At 35.3% G+C, this 22485-nt stretch overlaps 5 protein-coding genes and 1 pseudogene across 6 annotated transcripts; 2 read left to right on the forward strand and 4 right to left on the reverse strand.

Moving 5' to 3' along the window:
- Positions 1 to 221: 221 nt before the first annotated feature.
- Positions 222 to 2846, reverse strand: LOC140981490 (butanoate--CoA ligase AAE1-like). Of its 2 annotated transcripts, none has more exons than XM_073447903.1 (2): positions 2336 to 2846; positions 222 to 2161 (listed from the first exon to the last, which is right to left on the reverse strand). In XM_073447903.1, the coding sequence occupies exons 1-2, from the start codon at positions 2678 to 2680 to the stop codon at positions 725 to 727; spliced, it is 1782 nt and encodes a 593-aa protein (XP_073304004.1). In that variant the 5' UTR covers positions 2681 to 2846; the 3' UTR covers positions 222 to 724. The 2 variants fall into 2 exon arrangements, with proteins under 2 accessions (XP_073304004.1, XP_073304005.1); XM_073447904.1 differs by having other exon boundaries at positions 222 to 2166; positions 2336 to 2631.
- A 1945-nt stretch (positions 2847 to 4791) lies between these two features.
- On the reverse strand, positions 4792 to 5657 carry LOC140981010 (MAPK kinase substrate protein At1g80180-like). The gene has a single exon (XM_073447215.1). It carries the CDS (start codon positions 5510 to 5512, stop codon positions 5117 to 5119), a length of 396 nt encoding a protein of 131 aa, XP_073303316.1. The 5' UTR covers positions 5513 to 5657; the 3' UTR covers positions 4792 to 5116.
- Positions 5658 to 7018: 1361 nt separating this feature from the next.
- On the reverse strand, positions 7019 to 8522 carry LOC140980186 (F-box/LRR-repeat/kelch-repeat protein At1g09650-like). The gene has a single exon (XM_073445891.1). It carries the CDS (start codon positions 8318 to 8320, stop codon positions 7211 to 7213), a length of 1110 nt encoding a protein of 369 aa, XP_073301992.1. The 5' UTR covers positions 8321 to 8522; the 3' UTR covers positions 7019 to 7210.
- A 1236-nt stretch (positions 8523 to 9758) lies between these two features.
- On the reverse strand, positions 9759 to 13670 carry LOC140980136 (uncharacterized). The gene is made up of 9 exons (XM_073445823.1): positions 13505 to 13670; positions 12920 to 13099; positions 11971 to 12050; positions 11330 to 11389; positions 10888 to 11121; positions 10750 to 10812; positions 10460 to 10528; positions 10200 to 10245; positions 9759 to 10011 (listed from the first exon to the last, which is right to left on the reverse strand). The coding sequence occupies exons 1-9, from the start codon at positions 13512 to 13514 to the stop codon at positions 9941 to 9943; spliced, it is 813 nt and encodes a 270-aa protein (XP_073301924.1). The 5' UTR covers positions 13515 to 13670; the 3' UTR covers positions 9759 to 9940.
- Positions 13671 to 15735: 2065 nt separating this feature from the next.
- LOC140980719 (plastidic ATP/ADP-transporter-like) lies at positions 15736 to 19662 on the forward strand. The gene is made up of 5 exons (XM_073446742.1): positions 15736 to 16917; positions 17753 to 18007; positions 18272 to 18415; positions 18500 to 18847; positions 19155 to 19662. Exons 1-5 carry the CDS (start codon positions 16147 to 16149, stop codon positions 19491 to 19493), a joined length of 1857 nt encoding a protein of 618 aa, XP_073302843.1. The 5' UTR covers positions 15736 to 16146; the 3' UTR covers positions 19494 to 19662.
- Positions 19663 to 20308: 646 nt separating this feature from the next.
- Positions 20309 to 21739, forward strand: LOC140981479 (probable 2-oxoglutarate-dependent dioxygenase AOP1; annotated as a pseudogene).
- Positions 21740 to 22485: the final 746 nt, after the last annotated feature.

Raw genomic sequence — 22485 nt, forward strand, 5'->3', positions numbered from 1 at the left:
ATATATAATCCAATGTATTTTAAATTAAATTTTAGAATAAGCCCTGCACTTATGAGAATCAACTCAGTATATTGGATTATAACATGAAATAAAAAATAAAAAAAAACTAAACATTCTGTGCAGAAAGATTAAATATAAACATTGGTTTGCTTTGGTGGATTCTTGTTTATAGCGTGTGGAAGTGCAGTAGATTTTTTCAGCTTACTCTAAGAATGGGGATGTTCAACATTCGTATTCGAATAAATTATATTGCGGCAATATCTGGTTTGTGGATATTCATAGCGGAGCTTCGAATATTGCAAGTTTTGCTCAAATACATTCAGTACTCAAAATTACTCCACGAAAATTATGTAGTGCCTAACGTCGGTTGATTCTGATAACATGTGGCGGAAACCACCTTCATGCTGTATTTGTTGTGTTGTTTGGTGATACCGTTAGGCTCCAAATCCAAAAGCAGAGCTCTCTTAGAGGAAAGAATCTTAAAAATTTATCAACTGTGGTGCAATTGCTTACGTACGTAGCCGATACAAAAGACTCGATAAAAGCCGGAGTGGTTTTTCAAGATCATGGTAGAGGGAACGAAAACGAAAGGGCAAGTTTAAGGTGGGTTTTCTCAAAAACAGAAGATCTTCCACCGCAGCCACCGGTGGCAATTGAAAAGGTAACCCCATAACCTCAGGAGCATTTGTCATGATTTGTCAACTCAGGTCATATGGGGAGATGCTCAAGAAAGACTGCCTAAGGCCCTAGCTTTTTCCCTTAATATGTACTTCTGAATCTTACCAGTTGAAGTTCGTGGTAGATCGCCGAAAACAACGGTCCTCGGTGCCATATAATGAGGCAAATGATCCCTGCAAAAGCTCATTATATCTTGAGGATCAACGTCAAATCCATCTTTTAACTTCACAAATGCACAGGGAGTCTGCCCCCAGTGGTTATCAGGTCTTGCTACAACAGCTGCTTCAAGAACTGCTGAATGCCGGTACAAGACTGTTTCGACTTCAATCGTGCTTATATTTTCCCCGCCCGAGATTACTATATCTTTTGACCTGTCCTTCACTTCTATGTACCCATCTTCATGTTTTACACCAAGATCGCCACTTCTAAACCATCCACCCGCAAAGGCTTCTTGGGTAGCTTTAAGGTCTTTTAGGTATCCGCTCATTACCGTGTTCCCCCGAAACATAATTTCACCCATTGTTGCGCCGTCTTTTGGAACACTCTTCATGGTAGTGGGATCTTTCACATCAACTTCCTCCAAGCCAAAATGCTCCATTCCTTGCCTTGCTTTAAACCTGAACCGCTCCTCCTGAGGCAAAGAATCCCACTCGGGTTTCCATATGCATGACGTACCAGGCCCATAAACTTCCGTAAGCCCATACAAGTGTGAAACCCGAAATCCCAGCTCTTCTATCTTGGAAAGGATTGAAGGTGGTGGTGGTGCACCACCGGTCGTTATGTTGACTTTGTGAGGAAGTTGCTTTTGATCGCTTGAATTAATAATCATGTTTAATACTGTGGGTGCTCCACTCATATGTGTAACATGGTGAAGCACGATGCTGTTAAAAATTTCCTTAGGCTCAACTTGCGTAAGGCAGATGTTGGTGCCACCCAAAGCTGCTAGCCCCCAAATAAGGCACCACCCGTTACAGTGAAACATCGGCACTGTCCAAAGATAGACGGGCATAGACCCCATCCCGTGCATAGACGCCGTGGCAAGTGCGTTTATATACGCGCCCCGATGGTTATAAACCACCCCTTTTGGTCTAGACGTAGTGCCGGAAGTGTAGTTAATACTAATAGGGTCCCACTCAGTTTCGGGTCGTCTGGCGACAAATTCACCATCTCCGCTAGCCAAGAACGACTCGTACTCATGGATATCGGGAATATCACACGAGGGAGATGGATTGTTATGTTCGGGGATGAGCACTAGAATTGGTGGTTTGGTTTTGTATTCTGAAGCGAGAATATGGAATGCTTGCTGAGCGATATGAAGTAATTGATGGTCGACAAAGATAATCTTGGCTTCGGAATGGTGCAGCAGGATCGAAATCATATTGGAATCGTGGCGAGTGTTCAATGTGCAGAGAATTGCTCCGGCCATTGGCGCTGCAAAATGCAATTCTTGCATTGCTGGTACGTTAGGGGCCAGGGTTGCTACCTGTTCTAAGAGCACAGCATTGAGAATCCAAGATTTTAGTGTTCAGAGATTATCGAGAAAATAAAGCGTTGCAGAGACAGAAAATCAGCTAAGGAAAACCATTTTCCCTCTCAGCATTTGACACACAACAACGTACGTGAGTGATCAATATTAGAAAACAGCCAAGTTAATTACCACGTCGAATCCAGAAATCCCTAGCTGGGCCATCGCAGAGGCAAGCTTCACACACCTCAGATGAGTCTCTTCCCAACTGCATCTGTAGCTGCCGTACACAACCGAAGTTCTATCTCCATAAACCCTCGCAGCTCTCTCCAGAAAGCTAATCGGCGTTAACGGCACGTAATTCACCGGACACCTCACCAAACCCTCGAATTTCTTCCGCGACAGATCTTCGAGATTTGCAGTCAATTCACAGAGTTGGCGGGAATTATTACCCCAAGAGTGCACTTTGCTTGATACGGCACTTAAGATCCGACGAGCTACGAGGTGTGAGGTACGCCGCCGGAGAAATAAATTCATTTTATTGGTAAAACAAGATTTAGAAGAATAATTGATTGGTAAATTAGCATCAAAGATTCCTTTGAGAGATACTCGGTGTATGGATACGGTGGCCACTCTGCATACTTTATCATAAATGATTTGACATTTTGGTTGAATAGTGATTCAAACGAGGGTTTTATTCTCGGCCAGTGTGTTAATTGAGTGAGTCTCATGTGCGACCGTGAGACGGGTCAACTCTACCCATATTCACAATAAAAGTAATACTCTTAGCATAAAAAGTAATACTTTTTCATGGATGACCTAGATAAGAGATCCGTCTCACAAATACGACCCGTGAGACCGTCTCACACGAGTTTTTGCCGTGTTAATTATCTATTTAATTAATTAACAATATTATTTAGTCCTTAGATGTTATATTAAAAGTAATATATTTTTATATTTTTAAAAATTTTGTAATATAGGATTATAAAAAATATTTAAATTATCAGACACAGAAAAATATTTTACTGTCAACAAGAATCGTACACTCAAGATATTTATTAATATTTATTAAATGTGGATGGAGCATTGATGCAATGATTAAATTGAGATTTGTTGATTTCAGGTATGAGTTTCACTGATTCCATATAGTTTTTTTATTTTATTTAGGTAGATTTAACTTTTTCATTGTACATTCGTTGTTCGAGATAAGTAAGTCTCAGATCCACGTTCAAATCTTATCAGTAGAGCCTAACATTATATATTTATATTTTAGAACAATATCATACATGTAGTTAAAAAATATTTATTAAATGATTTGATCGGAATTTTTTTTAATTTATTATTCAAAATATTATAGTTCTTCATTAGATCTCTCGTAATAAACAATAAAAAACAATGTTTGCATAGTTATGTTACATAAAATAACAAATATGTTTATTCTAGATAACTTAGAATGATAATGTTAAATTTATTACATATATTATAAATTTCTAATGTTTATTTCTTTTTAAATATTCGAGTATGTAGTCGGTCTAAAATATAGTCAAATTAGTATAAAATTTGCTAGTTGATTGGTTATTGCTTGAACTTTTAAATCCAAATAATCGAAATGACATAACAGAACTAAAATATGAATAACAAAACAATTATGGCAAAAACTTGTGTGAGACGGTTTCACGAGGTCATATTTTGTGATATGGATATCTTATTTTGGTCATCTCGCAAGAGACCTACTCAACAATGTTTTCTAAACTTTGATCTTTTTAGCATATATTTCAGGAAAAAGAAATCGATATAAATTTACCAAAAAAATTTAACTAGTACTCAATTTATCGAAATAAACAATCCAGATTATTTACCTTAAGTTAGTACGGTACATTATCATGAGTAATTCGAATTTATTTTCCCCAATAAATTGTGAAATTGTTGTATTAATCAAATAATATAACTTTTGATTAGTACTATATAATATAAGAAGATGATATGATTAATTTTCCAAGTATAATTGTTACAATAGCTAGTATGTAAAAAGAATTACTATATGTTTTCAAAATAAAATAAAATGTATATAAGAAATATCATGTAGGGGTGATAATGATGATTAGTTAACTTAAAAAATTAATTAACAAATTATCAACTCATTCCACTAATTTTATATAGTCACCTATTCGACGAACATAACCTATTTTGATAATAATTTTATCTATCGATCAATCTCTTTCTTTCTATAAAACGTGAATGGGTTAGTTATTTGACTTCAAATTTGGTTAACTAACAAAATCATCATTGTCTTGTATAAGACATTTCTCGCAGACATCGCTACGCTGCGTACCAAAATCTTGTTACTCAACTATGTTTTAAAACTATTAAAAAAAAACTATTTCACATATCAATTTTATAAGATATATATTTCATTGGGAACATTATCAAAAAATACTAATAATAATGTCAAAATGATTATTTTTATTATAAATATGAACAATGTTGACTCGTCACATGAATAAAAATCTGTTTTCTAATGAAAATTCAAGCCAAATTGAATTATTAGACAAAATAGATAAAATATGATCCATTTTGTTCAATTTGGCTTATTTTGGATTTTCGTTTGAACTCAAACTATTTAATATTTACCGACATAAAAGAAGTAATAAACCGATAATAAACAATGCATAAAAAATGCTAATATAAGATTTATTTTGTACATAATTAAGCAAATAAAGCACCCAGAGTAAAAAAATTGGAAATAATTTATTTTTAGTGGATACAAATAAAATAAATATGAAACCAGAATTGAATGAGACACAAAAACAAAACAAAACAAAACAAAACAATAAAATATTTAAATTTAACAAAAGCAAAATATTGAGTAGAATTTTCGAAATTCAATAAACTAGATTCACCTCGATTCAATCCGGCGAAACAAGTCGTACACCTTCCCACGTCATATCCCACCTCCCGCCGCCGGCGAACCCCTCACATCACGCGCTTGACGGGCTTCAAACGTTGGCGGCGCGTCTTCTCGTTTTTCCCAAATGCACTGCAAAACCCACAAGCTGAAACCTTCGGCGACGGCGGCTCGACCGCCGGGGACACTCTCCCGGTCCTGAACCCCCTTCCTTCGCCGTTGGATCTGCTTCTCTCGATCTTCAGTCCAGGAACTCGCGCCGAATCCTCGGAGGCGGCTACTGGAGTAGAGGTGACCGCATCATTCTTCGATTCATTCCCTTCATGCTGATTTTCCTTGCTGTTGTTTTCCTGTTTAGGCTGTGCGAGCTGATTCAACTCACCAGAGACAATTTTGTCGTCCCACACCAATCCCGAGGAGCCTTGCCTCCTAAACGACACCTCCGATCTCTGCAAACCAGCCATCAATTTCAGATATTCGGATTTAACAGCTTCGGTATCTCTTCTCTTCGATTTCGGGGTTCCTCACTTCCCCCCTTCGGAGTGTCCTTTCCCTGTTTCGGTTATCGGGGGGTTCTCCAGATATTTCCCAAAGGCTGCGAAGTTATTCTATTTTTTTAATATTTATATATAGTGTGGGTTTGGTCTTAGTTCTCGCTGTTATTTTTTTGTTATATATAATAAAATATATAAAAATTGTACATTTGAATATCAATAATTGATGTTTACATAAATATTTAGTATAATATAAATTATACATGTGAATATTATATTATCGATGTTTACATAAATATCAAAGTTGATGTTTCTCAACATTTTTTTTAATAAAACACTATAAATATATTCAAACCAAGTGAGATATAATTATATCAAAAATTAAAGAAAGCGTGATTAACTGATGTTCCTCTCTTAAACGAGCTAGAATGTGGCATTTATGTGTAGATTTGGAAATTCGAAAAATAATAAAATGAAGTAGAACAGTTGAATTTTCTTTTAAAAAACAAATGTATCAAAACTAAAGAATATCATAGTCGATCGACTTCTTGATTTGTTGGTAGATACGTAGGTATCTCTTCCACATTCATGTGTGATACAGTCGTTTATGTTAAACAAAGTCTAATTTTTATATGATTTTGTTGAGAAGATAAGATTGAGAATCTGAGGCAAAGGGGGGAGAAGAATATCACGGGTAGCAAATAAGGCCAGAGTCATAATTGTGTTTTGTTACGCAATAATTTAATTATTTGGCATATTGTCTGAACCATGACAAACGTTCATTGATTTTCTAATTTGTCTCATGCATTAGTTGGAACTTTTCTGTACTTCTTGAGGTTCTAGTTATCATAATATATATACAATTTAAACAAAAATTTTACTATCTACCATTTTATGATTAAAAAATAAAACTATAATTTCTGTTTCATAAATTTATTTTTTATTTCTATTTTATATGTTCAATCTCATATATGTATTTTTTTTGAAATTTTTCATAATTTTAATAAATTTTTCATTGAGAGTGTTGGTACTGTTTTACACACACATTAGCCACATCAGCGTCGCACGCATCAAATTAATGACTGAAATTCTTTAAAAAAAAAACAAGAATATATAAATAAAATTGAACTTTCGATGATATATATGAATATAAAAAGTGCAAAGAGATAAATATACAAAATCAAATTTATGTTTTTACATCATTGAATCAATGAATAGGAAATCATTTTAATATGTAATATATCAAAACGAAAATTAAGCATAAATACATAAACCGATTAAAAATCGTTTGAACCGGTTCACTTTTATAATAACGTTTTTGGAATTTAACCGGTTCACTAAGAAATGGGATTGCTTGGTGACTCGAGAGCCTGCATCTTGTAGCCAACAACAGGCTACGGTTATTGAAGGAGTGTACTTCTTTTTGAATGAAAAAAATCTCAGAATTTTAAAAATTCTCTGAAACAAATATACAAGTTACTTCCAAAATATAAACAGCAGCTCTCATTTGGCCAGTCTCTTCTCATGACTTCAATAAAGGAACGACAAATTCTAGCAATTCAATAACCAAAAGGTGGATGAAATAACGGAAGTTCAAGATTTTCTTGCGATTCCGAGCAACAATCATCCTTGAAATACTTGCAACCAAAAGAAAGGTTCATACATTTTTCAGCGACTCAAAAAAGTAGAACAAGCAAAGTTTGGTTGTAGCAACAATCCTTTAATTGGGAAATTCTGAATTTGTTTGTCTCCAATGAGGGAACACCCTTCGATCCAATTCCATTCCCATTTCCCTTCACCAAAAACCTCCCTCCAAACAATGAGCCCTGCCCCAATATCTCTATACAAACAAATTGCCCCATCAATGCCAACACACTTAACACTAGCACAATGTCCCTCACTTCCCAAAAGCCTAATTCCCAATTCAATTGGTACCTTCTCGACGAGACTCCAAACACCATCGTTCCCTATCTCCCAAATACATATATTTCTGACGTCAGTGCCTCCAACCAAGGTCAAATTCCAGTTTCTTGCCACCAATGTCGCGAATGCGAGCTTATCTGCCATAGGCACACTCAATTCTCTCCATTTATTCGTCTCAAGTTCGAATCCCATCACACAATAAGCCCGAGCGGAGGTCATCCAATACAGTATCCCGTCTGAAAACACACTCTCATTTGGTGTCCAAACTGTTAGCCTCACAGCAAATTCTACCGGCATTAGGCTTACTCTTTTCCATGTGTCATCACTCGATTGGTACATTTCTACGGTTGGTTGATACACTGCACCGCCACTGGCAAACTCTGATATCCCACCTGCCACATATATCTTGAAACCCAAATTCGAAAATTTATGGCTTAAATCATGTTCCACCACTCCTACAGCCGGATTGGTTCTCGTCACATTTAGCATACCAAGGTGTTTAAACTGCCTGGTAAAAGGGTTGCATATGGCAAGCTTAAGGGATGTAGAGCTCGTGACCCTCAAAAGTACCAGGCCACCAATTGTAGCAATAGGCCTAACTGGGCAACTGATGTGGTCAAGACTCAACACATGCCAATTGTTGCTGATTGGGTTGTGGGCAATCCAAGAAAGGCCTCTACTGCGAGTCGGCAAGGCCAAGAACCACGGCGGGTGACGGTGGCACGATGACAACTCTGACGCACCCTTGGCTGCATCATGCCAACTCCGGCAGACGGCTTTGGCACAAGCGAACGAATCCGGGGACAGGTAGGAGAAGATGTTGACTATTAAATCAAAGGGAAGATTGCTCCACATTTAATCAAGAAGTTTTGGATTCGGAGGTTCTTCAAGATTTCGAAGCAAGGTATATAGGGTGGACAATTGACATCAACTTCCACCAACGGTGGCTGTGAGCAATAATTGTTGCAGGTTTCAGACCTGGACAGGGTGGTATTCGCATGGTTTCGTGTGCCCACATGAACTAAAATGTGACCCCACATGCCAGTGTTGATTTTTCTCGCCCGAATTGTGTACCTTTATCAATTATTCCGTGGTACTAAAATGAAAGTTAATTACATCTCACCCCTTATATTATTGATTTACTACAATTTATAAATATCACAACGACACACTAGTATTGAAAATTTAACTTTAGCCCTGATTCCTACCCTAAGAAAAATCTCACCCAGCTCTCTACTTTTCAAATTAAAATTAATTATATTGAAATGGTTTTAATTTAACCCAGTAAAAAGGTAAATTATTTAAATAATAGACTTATGAGATACACTAATTCTTGATTTTTTTTTATCGGTGTTAAAGAAATTAGGGACAAATTAATAAATCTCGATCCAGAATTAAAAAGTCTTCAAGGTGTAAATTGGAAATCAAACCCATATAATAAATAATAAATAAATAAATGGTTCTTGGAGTTGGTGAAAGGGCAAACCCCTAACTTTTGTCCCGATGCTAAAGCTTTACTAATCAATTATCATACGGAAAGTTCTTTTAGATAAAATCATCCAATCTTTTATTTGGTTACGAAAATAGGACGACGTATTTTGTTAACTAGACTAGACAGACAGGTATTTGGATGGATGAACAAATTATAAGTTAAAAATTCCAAATTTATATTAATAAATTTATTATTTTGTTTTGACAAATTTATTTCATGAATTTAAAATGCCAAATAGTTATTTTTTAAGTTATTTTAGAGGATTCCAATTAAATACCAACAATATAAAGTCATTTTAGATATTCTCTTCAGATACTTTTCAAATCTAAATTCTTTAATTCAAGCGTAGGTCTCTTGTGAGACAGTCTCACAAATTTTTATCAATGAGACAGATCAATCATACCGATATACACAATAAAAGTAATAATCTTAGCATAAAAAGTAATATTTTTTCATGGATAACCCAAATAAGAGATCCGTATCACAAAATACGACCCGTGAGACCGTCTCACACAAATTTTTGCCTACTTTTCCTATATATGGTTGGTTTTGAAACATAATTAATTTCTGAATAAAAGCCGCATTGTGCTGGCACCGTTTTGCTTGAATTTATAATTATTAGATTTACAAGATAGTCAGATAATATTTGATTATATCATCAATTTTTAAATTTTTTTTTGTACATTAGCATATCATAATTTTTTAAAAGAGGCATATCATCAATTTAAATATCCTATACGATTTTTTTTTAAAAAAATAGTCTAATCTAGTTATTCTATTTTTCTAAAAAAAATATGGAGACAATCGAATTAAACATGCATACAGCCAATCATGTCATATGATTCCGTCTGATCTCAAGAACAAGAAATTTTTCGGTGTCCACGAAAATTTTTGCGACCCCTTTCCCGGAAGCAATCCACTTGGAATAAAAAAATTACAGTTGCCACAAAAAAATAAGGTTAAACATCGCATGGGACGATGTTCTACTGAAGTTTCTTTATTCCAGGAAATGAAGGAAGCACAGCAATAAGTGCATCGCCATATCCAACAGGATCTGTCCAGTTCAAGAAACCGAAACTTTTATAGTAGACTATCAACCGATGCACAATAAATTAGTTTTCCAAAGGGACTTGATATATTTTGAAGGACTAAATATATATTTTTGAAAATATTACATAAGGAAATTGATTTTTTTTTATCTGAGGGGACCAAGAAAGCAGCAAGGGGAAGAACATTGCATACCTCCATCTTTTTTGAGAATCTTAACGACCTCCCCAGATATGTCAGACTGAAAAAGATTCAAGAAAAATCAGGATTAAGTGAGGTATTCACAGCATACATGAAATGAATGATTTTTTTATTCAAATTACAGCAAGAATATAGACTAGAAATGGAAATGATAGAAGTTGGCGAAAGTGAAAGAATTTGTTTAATCATTATCAAAACAAGAAAAGTTGTATATAAATACAAAGTGCCAATGGAGATCAAAGCCAAGTGAGAACCTCGATTGGGATCTCGCCACCTAGTTGATCAATATAGCAGAGCACCTGCCCTTCCTTCACTATATCTTTCTGTGAAAAGCAAAAATAACTGGTAAACTCATAACCGATGAGATCTGACGAAGAAGAAAGCGCTTCGAGTTTTATACAACATTTATTGGTACATCTACCAAATTGAGTGGATGTTCATCACGCACATATGAACTAACTAGATATAAATTCATCATGGGTTTCATAATGACATACATGGGAAATATTCGCTCAAGCAGCATATAATGTACCACCAGTAGTACCTCTTTGCAAGATGGAGGAGCCTTCTTCCCTTTAATGGTTCTCGATCTCCGAAAATAACCAACCTGCGTCAGGTATAAACTTATGACAAATTTCAACAAAATAATGACATTACTGCTGATAGTTTCTTAAATCCTCACCCTTGGAGATTGAAGTATCACCAAGCCTTCATCTGCCGCTTTATCAAGCAAAGTCTGAACACCATAAGAGGAGGGCACTGGCTTGGAGAGGGCTAAAGATGGTGATGAAGCCGACCCATTCGTATTAGGTGTCTCGACAACTGAGTGAGCAGTTACTGGAGCAGAAACAGGAGGCTGTGGGGCCGCACTTTGCCCAGCCAAGTTTCTTGTAACATATAGTCGAAATCCACCGAGCTAATCATGAAAATTTGTATCAGCAAAGAAGGGACAAAGAAATCATGAATCAGCAGAACTTTGTTTTCTATATTATAGTATTATTGAAGTTGGAATGATGCTTCCCAAGAAAACAAGTGTGGTATGTTTCAGTCAGTCATACTGTTTTAATACATTGTGATGGAGAGGATGAGTAGGCTGAAGATTCGAAAGCATAAAAATAGCTTACTTTAAGTTCAAACTCGGCGATGGAAGTAGTGTCACATAACACTGTCAAAAGGGACTCTACCTGCAAAAATTAAGATTTTTAGTAAGGTTTCCATCATTGCATGCAGCAAAGCACAAATTTGTCACCAACTATGCACTTGTGCTTAAGTTTCAGTGCATCTGGTGCTTAAGAGTAGATAATCAAATAGAGCAGGAGCACATTTTTACTGTTTCAAAATTGATGAGAATGAACAAACAAATCAAATGTTTGTAATCCAGTGAAAAGTCGCATATTACAATATGTTAATGTAGATACTTCCGAGTTTTTAAACCCCGAACTTGAATCACATTGGATGAGTCTCAATAAAAAATGTACTACCAGTACTAATTCATCCGCAAATTTATTTTCTATTCTTCGAAAAAGTAAAACAACGGGGCAGTATAAACGATTTGTGATTGTTCATTTAAAATTTCTAGTCAAGATTTTTGTGTCACAGAACACCACAGTACCAACATTTTATATATAACTTCAACTTGTAAAGCTGTATAAGTCGATCTCTTTTTTCCAAGGAACTACATGATACCATAAAATAGGAAATAAACCGATAACATCATAGTGAATGGAAAGGGATCGAGACACTGGCCATGAAAATAACAACTCACCTCGAATGGATTGGGAATGAGTTGGCTTACTTCATCAGATGATTTAACTATTACGGAATTATCTTCCAAATTTGCAGTAGCTGTCATTCGTCAAAACACAATTATGAAAATGAAAAGAAGATGAGAGAAATAGCAAGAGGTTGCGATAGAAAGTAAGTGGCACATTATTGAATTTTGACTAGATTTCTACACCTGTAGTACGGACAAACAAAACAGCCTCAAATACACACCTCTCTCTCCCAACTTCTTTCACCAGTTTCTTTTTCTTTTTTCTTTTGCTATTTTCTTTTTCAACTATTGAACTATATTATGTACAAACGTTTTCAGGAAGTGAAGTACAAGTCTGTAAAGAGAACAGAAGTGGCTCGCAAGATGCAACAGGTTGACTGACTATGTCCCTTTATCCAAGCCTTAAACAAAGTCCAAGAAACAACTTTAAGAATGTAACAACAAACCACATAAATTTTACTCAGAAATGACCATAACATTCATTTTCACCCGATGAAACAGTTCCTCCTAAAAAATGGCAAGAGTTTCAAATCCTCTACAATTACATTACCTAGATGTTTGGCATGTCTCCAATGTACGAAGTGAATAATGGAGAATCCAATAAATACATGAGAGAGCATATAGCACAAAGAGCAGCAAAAAATATTGTTTACATAATATACATAACATTAACATTGATATAATTCAATCAAATTGTCCCTCTTAATAAATAAATTGGCACGTTTCAAACCCTCTACAACTAGATTGTCTGATGTCTACCATGTTTCGAGGGCGAGAATCCAATAAATACAAGAGAGCGTATAACACCAATTTGTTGGTCAAACCATTGACATCGTTTACTTACTAATATAACCATTGTTTCAGTCAGAACCTCAGTCGTATAAGTGCAAGAGAGTTGGTCATACGAACCATAACCAAGCATATAAACAAATGAACTTACCATCAGTGCCAGAAGCTGAGCATCGGATTACTGGATTCCTTGATCTGTTTGACAGTCTCAAATCATCAAATCCAACAGTCTTCGAAGTCAAACAATGCAAAGGCTGCAATTTGCCCAGTTTGGGTCTAACACACCCCAATTCCAAGTTTGTAATCTTAAGGCCGGAAGCACCCAAACCGCCTGACACAAAATATTAACATGAAAGAGCAACATCGCATTCCGCAAAAACACCAAACATATGGGCAGTAATTGAAACAATTTTAGACATCCACTCTTCTTATTCCCTCATAAAGTTTTTTAAAAATATATAAGGTAATTTCAAAGAATGCACGTTCCAGATACAATTCAATTAATAAAAAAAAATCGAATCTGAAAAGCGAGGGAGTACTAGTCCCAAAATCAAGGAAAAAGAAACCCATTACAGAATCACACATAAAACGAAAACACCATCGGTTTACATCCCCATGATCAAAAAATCAGGGCATATAGGCCATAGATGCACACTGCACTCTGCACAATTATTTGAACAGTAAGATGTTGGGCGACGTAGATTTTAAGGCGAGAAGAAGAGAGAGGTGAACTTACATGAAGCCATGTGAAGAGATGGACTTCAAAATCGGCTGAAGAGTCTCCCGAAGATCTGGTTTATCGATGTTACCGAAGAAGACGGAACTAAGAAGTAAAATACATAAGATGTCAGTCCTATCGATTTCTCACCAAACGAACATGTAAAGAAGTTTGTCGACCCATACGATGTTCCTCAAACATAAAAAAAAAATATCAATCTTATTTTTATTTTATTAATTATTAAATTAGAAAAGTCAAAACACTATTTTTTTTAAAAAAAACAATATTTTTATATGTTCTAAAAACATTATACTTTTTTTTTCCTCTAAAGTGATTTCACATTTTTTTTCTTTATCAAAAGGCAATTGTTTTCTCCAACTTTATCTTGATCAAGTTCTTGATCTAGATAATAATAAAAAATTAAATATATCTGCTCAGAATTATATAATTTATTATGATCAATTGAATAATATAAATTGATGATATGGCCCTTTTAAAAAATTATGATATGCTAATGTTTAAAAAAAAAATTTTAAAAATATTGATGATATAATCAAATATTATCTAAGTATCTTGTAAATCTAATTATAAATTCAAGCAAAACGGTGCCAGCACAATGCGGCCTTTATTCAGAAATTAATTATGTTTTTATAGGAAGTGATTCCATTAATCATCGATCAAGCACAAAAAATACGCAGCCGCAGTTACAGCCGAACAGAGCATTATCTTAGGACATAATATAATGTGTGAACATACATACATGATACATACAGGGTTTTTAAAATCGGACTGGTCAGTTCAACTGATTTGATCAAAAATTACTCACGAGTCTGGACAAAGTTTGATAACCATTTTTACGGTCAAAACCGGTCAACAACCCAGTCTGACAAAGTCTAATTATCTTTGCTGAGAAAACGATCGAACCATGCCACTAATGTGACACAAACTGCATACGAAAAAAATTATACTTTCATTTGACAATATAAATAACAAAAATCACAAAAACATAAATATGCTGAGCAAAAAAATGCAATTTTATCGTGGATCTGGTATTAATCAGAAACTTCTTTCATGGATTGATTAATGAATAAATTTGATATAATTTCGATTTCATTTTTTGATCGGATAAATGATAACATTATAAGAACCATTTTCTAATCAAATTAATGAATACGTGGGCCGTTGTTTATTTGGGCCTCAGCTGAATTGCCGCTGATTATGGAGTAAAAGCCCACTTCGTAATAAACAACCTTAAGTTAGTTTTATTTTATTTTTTTAAAGAAAAAAAGCATATTATAAATGTATTTGGTTCGACACACCGTATTTTAAAAATACCTTCCTCCTAACAAAAATATATATTGTGGTGCATATAAAAAAAATTGAGTAAGTTTCTTATGAGATGGACTGACGTATCTTGTGAAATGTGTTAACTCTGCCATATTTAAAATAAAAAAATATTTTTTCAGGAATGACCTAAACAGGATATCCAACTCATAAAATTGATCTATAAGACAGTTTCACATTAGTTTTTGTATAAAAATTTTAAGTTGACGAAATGATTTTGAAAATATCTATGTGATTTACCCAAAAAAAAGTCGACGTTCAACTCGGGTCTATATGACAAAATGAAATTTCCATTTTTCCAAAAGAAAATGAAGGAATATTAGAGGGGCAGTGGCTGCCAATTATGACATTTGACTAATTTGTATGAAGAAATCAAATAATGGTTTCGACCTTCGCTTTTGGGTCCCCGACATAGCCTATCTCAATTTGATTTCGTTTTTCTTTACTTAAATGATGTTCATATGTTAAATTCAATCGATTAAATTATCGTCTGTCCGTAGTGATTATAAATGTTTGATGGACGAATCAAGNTATAAAAGCTAAAATCACATGTCTGGTCATTTTTAATGCAATTTATTGTGATTTATTTAACATGAATATGTTTCTGTTGTTAAAAATTGGTTGATTTTCTAGTGCTTTATTCATGCACGGGGAATTATGGAGAAATATATAAATAGCAGTCAAATAAGATATTAAATATTAATACCAACTTATAGCTCATTTGATATCAAAATTTCAAATGTTAAGATATCGGAGACTCAATTTGTAACAAAAAAATAAATATCTAAAGAGGCATTTGTGTACTTTCGTCCGATCTGGGGGCGGGTCTCTGTTGTCCCTTTTTTCTTCACATGATTGATGATTCTCTTCCTATATGGGTTTGATTCTTTGGAGATACTCTTTTACAGAAGATATTTTTTATGCCATCTTTATTCGAGTTTAGAATTTATCAGAGCTTTAGGTTAGTCGGTATCAAAAATCATTTCTTTAGGGAGTATTGAATATACCCTGTTTGGAAATTATCCGACATCATTTTTTTCTATAATAAAAAAGAAGGTGATTTTTTTTTTTTGGGTCTTAAAATTATTTTCTGGTAGCTGGCCGCTGGGTGCATAAATATGTATAGATTACCAAACCCTTGAAAGAAAAAGAAGGAAAACTATCTTTCTCGGCATATCACCGAACCTTATCTCCATCTCCACACCGCCCTTTCTCTCATATTCAGTTTCATAAAAATCGCGCCTTTTCGAGTTTCTATTAGGAGCTTTTTGTAGAAACAAGAAAAGAGTTGAGAGAAAGAGTAGACGTGTGGAGAAATGCAAGCTGTTTTACAATCAAAAGGGCTTATTTCTTTGCCTGCAAATCCTAGAATCAGAGCTTTTTTACCACCACCACCATCACAGGATTTAAGGTATAGATTCAACCCCACAAATCCTTTACTAAAACCAAGAACATTTCTCCCTCCTTTGTTTTCGGCAAACGGGTCTTCCAAATTCCAAGTCACCAAACTTCCATTAGTTGGTCAAAAGTCAAGAAATTTCCCCAGGGCTGAGGCTGCAGCGGCTTCGGCAGATGGGCAGTCTTTTTATGGAGAGAAAGAACCACCCAAGTTTATGGGTGTTGAGCTCGCTACCCTCAAGAAAATTATACCACTTGGCTTGATGTTTTTCTGTATTTTATTTAATTATACAATTCTCAGGGATACTAAAGATGTTTTGGTGGTGACAGCCAAAGGATCTAGTGCAGAAATCATTCCTTTCCTCAAAACATGGGTGAATTTGCCTCTGGCTATTGGGTTCATGATTCTGTATACTAAATTGGCTAATGTGTTGTCAAAGGAGGCTCTTTTTTATACTGTGATTTTCCCATTCATTGCCTTTTTTGGGGCATTTGGATTTGTGTTGTATCCTCTTAGTCAGTATTTCCATCCCACCGCTCTTGCTGATAAGCTTCTGAATACTTTGGGTCCAAGGTTTCTTGGGCCGCTTGCAATCATGAGGATATGGAGTTTCTGCTTGTTTTATGTTATGGCTGAGCTGTGGGGAAGTGTGGTTGTTTCAGTTCTGTTTTGGGGGTTGGCTAACCAGGTAATGGTTTCACTCGGAAATAGTTTTTTTCAGCGCAATCTAATAACTGATAGTTACACTCGTACCAATGATCTAATTTGTGAGGATAATATGTGTACTTATTTGAACCATCAATGGTTGGCTTTCATGAATTGATTCAAGATCCCTCCTTTTGCTTGTAAGAATGATTGACAAAGTGATCTATTTGTTAATTCCTCGTGGTTACTTTTTTGGGTATTGTGACAGAAGTTTACTATAGTTGGATATGGATAATATTATATTGGTCATCTGGATACTTTGGAAAATGTTGAAGGTGTATGCTGTAGTCCTTGAGTGTTCCTTGTTGGTTGTTGACTCTTCCTCAATTGCTTCTTGGCTTTTAAATTGGTTTCATTCTACTGCATGAAAGGATGAAGTATCCTGAAATGGATTTGTAGTTGATTTCTATATTTGGTTCTAAAGTGGCTCGTAATTATTTTTAAAAATATTGATTTGGTCAAGTGAAGTCTTAATTTAGGCATCGAAACTAGCATGGGTTGGCTAGTGCTTAGTAGTTTAATGTATTTAGTGATTTACTTCCAGCTGAACTAAGTTTGTAGGTTATCGTTCGGGGTTTCATTTGCTTTCCTTAACAAATTTGCTAAAATCAATCTTTTTTAATGCTTATTTTTTTTCTGTTAGACACATTATTATTGATGTTTTAAGGATGTTCGCAAGATGGCAATCATCTCAAAATGAGGGATAGGGGAATTTGTTATGTACTTGTACAGTTCCTATTTCTCTTTTATCTTTATTACGTGGTTTGGAAGATAAATATGCATATCATTTAACAGTCATTGGATTTCTTATCTTGCAGATTACGACTGTTGATGAAGCCAAGAGATTCTATCCTCTGTTCGGACTTGGAGCAAATGTCGCCCTTGTTTTCTCCGGTCGAACCGTGAAATATTTCTCGAAAATGAGACAAAACCTTGGTCCCGGGGTTGATGGTTGGGCCATATCTCTGAAGGGAATGATGAGTATCGTTGTAGTGATGGGCCTTACTATTTGTTTCCTTTATTGGTGGGTGAATCGTAATGTTGCTCTTCCCACCCGTAGTCAGAAGAAGAGGGTAATTATTTACAAAATCTTTAAAGAATAGAATTTGAGCTGCTATTTTCTGGAAGGGTTCACGTAGGATTCATGCCTCATGAAATGGAGCACCATCCCTTCTACTATTGGTGTATTCGTTCACGACAATATTTTACTCCCATGAACTCCTGAGTTACTCTTGGGCATAGGACATTAGTGTGTATTTTTTTTTTAAAAGATTTCGACTTAGTTTAGATCTCACTTATTAGTAGTGCAAGATTTTGAATTACATTTCCTCTTGCAGGAGAAGCCAAAGATGGGGACAATGGAGAGCTTAAAGTTCTTGGTATCATCAAGATATATAAGAGATCTCGCAACTTTGGTCGTGGCATATGGTATCAGCATCAATCTTGTTGAGGTTACTTGGAAATCGAAGCTGAAAGCTCAGGTAAGCTTTTAAACAAGGCCATCACCCTTTGCACCTAATTGATATTATTGATTTATTTTATATTGGTTTCTTGGAATTTCACAGTTCCCGACACCAAATGAATATTCATCCTTCATGGGAGACTTCTCGACTGCCACTGGGATAGCTACTTTTACAATGATGTTATTGAGCCAATGGATCTTTAACAAATACGGCTGGGGCGTAGCAGCTAAGATTACACCAACTGTCTTGCTTTTATCGGGAGTTGGTTTTTTCTCGCTGATTTTGTTTGGCGACCCTTTTGCTCCAGCTCTTGCCAAATTTGGGTTGACTCCACTTTTAGCTGCTGTGTACGTAGGAGCCATGCAAAACATTTTTAGCAAGAGTGCAAAGTACAGCTTGTTCGATCCATGCAAGGAAATGGCTTACATTCCTCTTGACGAGGACACCAAGGTTTGAATATTAAGCTGCCTATATTACCCACTATTTCTGTATGATTTCGTTGCATATATGTTGGACAACAACAATCCTACTTATTGCTAAGTGTTTTTGCCCATGTGGCACGACAATTTTAATGTCAAGGCTGTTATATGGTTCAAAATATTTGAATTGGACTAGTATCTTCAAGTATAGAAAATTTTTCATATTGGGGAGTTAATGAGAATCTTAAAATTCATGTTGCCAAGCTCCCGCTCCCTTTCTGCATAAGTAGGCATGGAGGTGAAAAATTATAGTAACTCGGAATATTTTCTTTCATCAGGTAAAAGGGAAAGCAGCAATCGACGTTGTGTGCAATCCTTTGGGGAAATCTGGCGGGGCTTTGATTCAACAGTTTATGATTTTAACCTTTGGTTCACTCGCAAACTCAACTCCCTACCTTGGAGGCATACTTCTTGTAATCGTTCTTGCATGGTTGGGAGCAGCCAAATCTTTGGATGGTCAGTTCACGACACTCAGACAAGAAGAGGAGCTGGAAAAAGATATGGAACGCTCTGCTGTTAAGATCCCCGTTGTGTCATCTTCGAACGAGTCTTTTATTAGCGGTTCAAGTGACACAGCCAGTGCATCATCAGAACCCTCCTCTCCTCGAAATGCGTGATGTTTTTGTTGGGGTTATTGGATTAATAGGATGAAAAGGTAATAGGGGAATTGGTCTCCTTTGCTGAATTATAGTATTTAGAATTTATTCTCTCTTAAGTTTCTTAAAATTTTTTGTTTTGATTCAAGTGACAGGAATAATAAGAGACCACAAGCGTCAGAGATAAGATTTTATGTATATTGACCTCCTGTCGGGGATAAATATCTTTTTTTTTTAAAATTAAAATCATTTACATTACATATTCAATAATTCTCGAGTGATCAATTGGCCAATATAACTCAACATTCTAGCATATTAGATATTTACATCTTTGCTAATTCGATTTGGGATTAATAATTTGAAATTTCAAATAGAGAAATATTTTAAAAAATAACTATTGAATGGGACTTTTGGACGAGTCGTAACAACAAAAAAATCGAGCCAATTAAACATATATATAATCATCACCTAACAAAAATATAAATATAATAACGAAATTTAAATTATATTTTTAAATTTCAAATATAACTTACAATTGATCCGTGCAACTTAACATTTTGTGAAAATAATTAATAATAACTTAATTCGACAAGCTGCAAAATATATCATTTTTAATTAAACTATCATTCAAAATATTCATCCCTCATTCGATTACGAAAACTATTCTTAATAATCTTCCGTAACATAAAATGTTCAGTAGTTGCGACCGATAAAATCAAACCCAAAGTCACACTCTTGTAATGATAATTTTAAAATTGTTAATAATCTTAAAAACTTGTCCCCCCTTGGCTCTGAGTGACGCCGCCAGTACTGTATATATGCGTGGACAAGGTTAAAGAGAGACCTCATTCATCTGCCAACTGTTCAAGAAACATTTCTTAAAACCCAAAACACACTACACAAGCATTCATGGGTTCACTCTCACTTCACAAACTTCCAATCATTGAATTCACCGACGAAAACATGAAACAAGGGACAGAATCTTGGTCCAAATCATGTGAGGACGTAGTTTCTTCCTTAGAGAAATATGGTTGTTTCATTGCCAATTACGATAAAATCACCCAAGAAATGCATGATGGGGTTTTCGAAGCATTACAAGAGTTGTTTGATCTTCCAACTGAAACCAAAGTTCAAAACAAATCCTCTAAGCCTTTGTATGGATATGTAGGGCAAATCCCTTTTGTTCCTCTCTACGAAAGCATGGGAATTGATAACGCTAATACAGTTGAAGGGATTCAACATTTTGTGGAAGTCATGTGGCCGAACGTCGGAAATAACGGATTCAGGTATATTTTTCCAGTACTAATATTGCAGATCTCCGTTATTGTATGTCTAGGTTTTAGCTTAGTTACTGATCTTTGATTTTCAGTGAAAATCTCCTCGTGTACACAAAGTTAGCAGCAGAACTAGAACTTACGGTGGCTAAAATGGTGTTCGAGAGTTATGGAGTGGACAAACACTACGAGTCCCACGTCGGATCTGCGAATTTTCTGTGTCGGGTCATGAAATATAGGGAACCTAAGACCCACGAGAACAAAATGGGCTTTGTCTCTCACACGGACAAGAGTTTTTTGTCCACGATTCATCAAAATCAAGTCAATGGCCTGGAAATTAAAGCCGAAGATGGGGAGTGGTTTGGTGTTGAGCTTTGCCCTTCATCCATTGTCGTTATGGCTGGCGATGCGATTATGGTCAGTCCATTTCTTGGGAGTTATCTAATATATATTTCATATTCATTTTTCAAGTTACTGCATTCATATAATCTCTTTGAAGGCTCTATATGTTAAAAAAAATTGACAGAATCCAAGTAAATTTAACTTGAACATATATCGTGAGCAGGCATGGAGCAATAATCGGATAAAATCACCCCATCTCTGCCCCATCACAGAGTAACTATGGAAGGCAAAGAAGCAAGATATTCCATTGCACAGTTCTCATTCATGGAAAATATAGTTCAAACACCTCAAGAATTCATCGATGACCATCATCCCTTGCTGTATAAGCCGTTTGATCATCTCAAGTTTCTTGATTTTTTCAGCAAAGAAGAGAACAGGAGACTTGAGTGTGCTATCAAATCCTACTGTGGTGTTTGACTCTCACATACGAGCGCGCGCACACCCACATATATACATGTATGTATATGTGTATTGTGTTTGTTGTGTGGATTCTCAAGAAAAATTTACTTGGTGTGGTTTGTGTGTTTTGTGTTAATTAGGACTGTATGTTGCTTAAATTTTACAAGTGATGAAATAATGATATTTGTTGCATTGCACGTGTGTCTTGTCACTTTAATTTATATTGAATATGAGAAAAAAAAACATAGGAATTTGAAAGAAGTGAATATTGGAAGAATTTCTGTGTCTTTACTACAGAGAGCAACCATGAATATATACAGGGCATAAGTTACGCTATCTTTGGAAACATAATATACAGAATCAATTACAATTATTGACTAATATATACATTCCTATAATAGAAAATATTATTCCTATAATCTAGCAGATTTTCTTTCTCGTAACACTCCCCCTCAAGTTGGAGTGTGTATATTGAGAACACCAAACTTGTTAAGGAGAGAATGAAAAGTTGATGAACTGAGAGGTTTAGTAAATATATCAGCAAGTTGACAGCTCGATGAAACATGAGCAGTTTCTATGGCACCTGACTGAATACGTTCTCTAATAACATGGCAGTCAATCTCTATATGTTTTGTTCGTTCATGGTAAACTGGATTTGCTGCAATATGCAGTGCTGCCTTACTATCACAGAACAGTTTTGCTGGTTGTGGATGTTGTACCTGTAGATCATCTAACAAATACCTAAGCCAAGTAAGCTCACATGTTATAGAAGCCATAGCACGATATTCTGATTCTGCCGAGGACCTTGAGGTTGTTGCTTGTTTCTTGGTCTTCCACGAAATAAGAGATCCTCCAAGAAAAATACAATAACCAGTTACAGATCGTCTCGTGATTGAACACCGAGCCCAATCTGCGTCACAAAATCCCCTCAATAGTAA

The sequence above is a fragment of the Primulina huaijiensis genome, chromosome 7 (assembly GCF_012295235.1).
Source record: "Primulina huaijiensis isolate GDHJ02 chromosome 7, ASM1229523v2, whole genome shotgun sequence".
NCBI classification, from domain to species: Eukaryota; Viridiplantae; Streptophyta; class Magnoliopsida; order Lamiales; family Gesneriaceae; genus Primulina; species Primulina huaijiensis.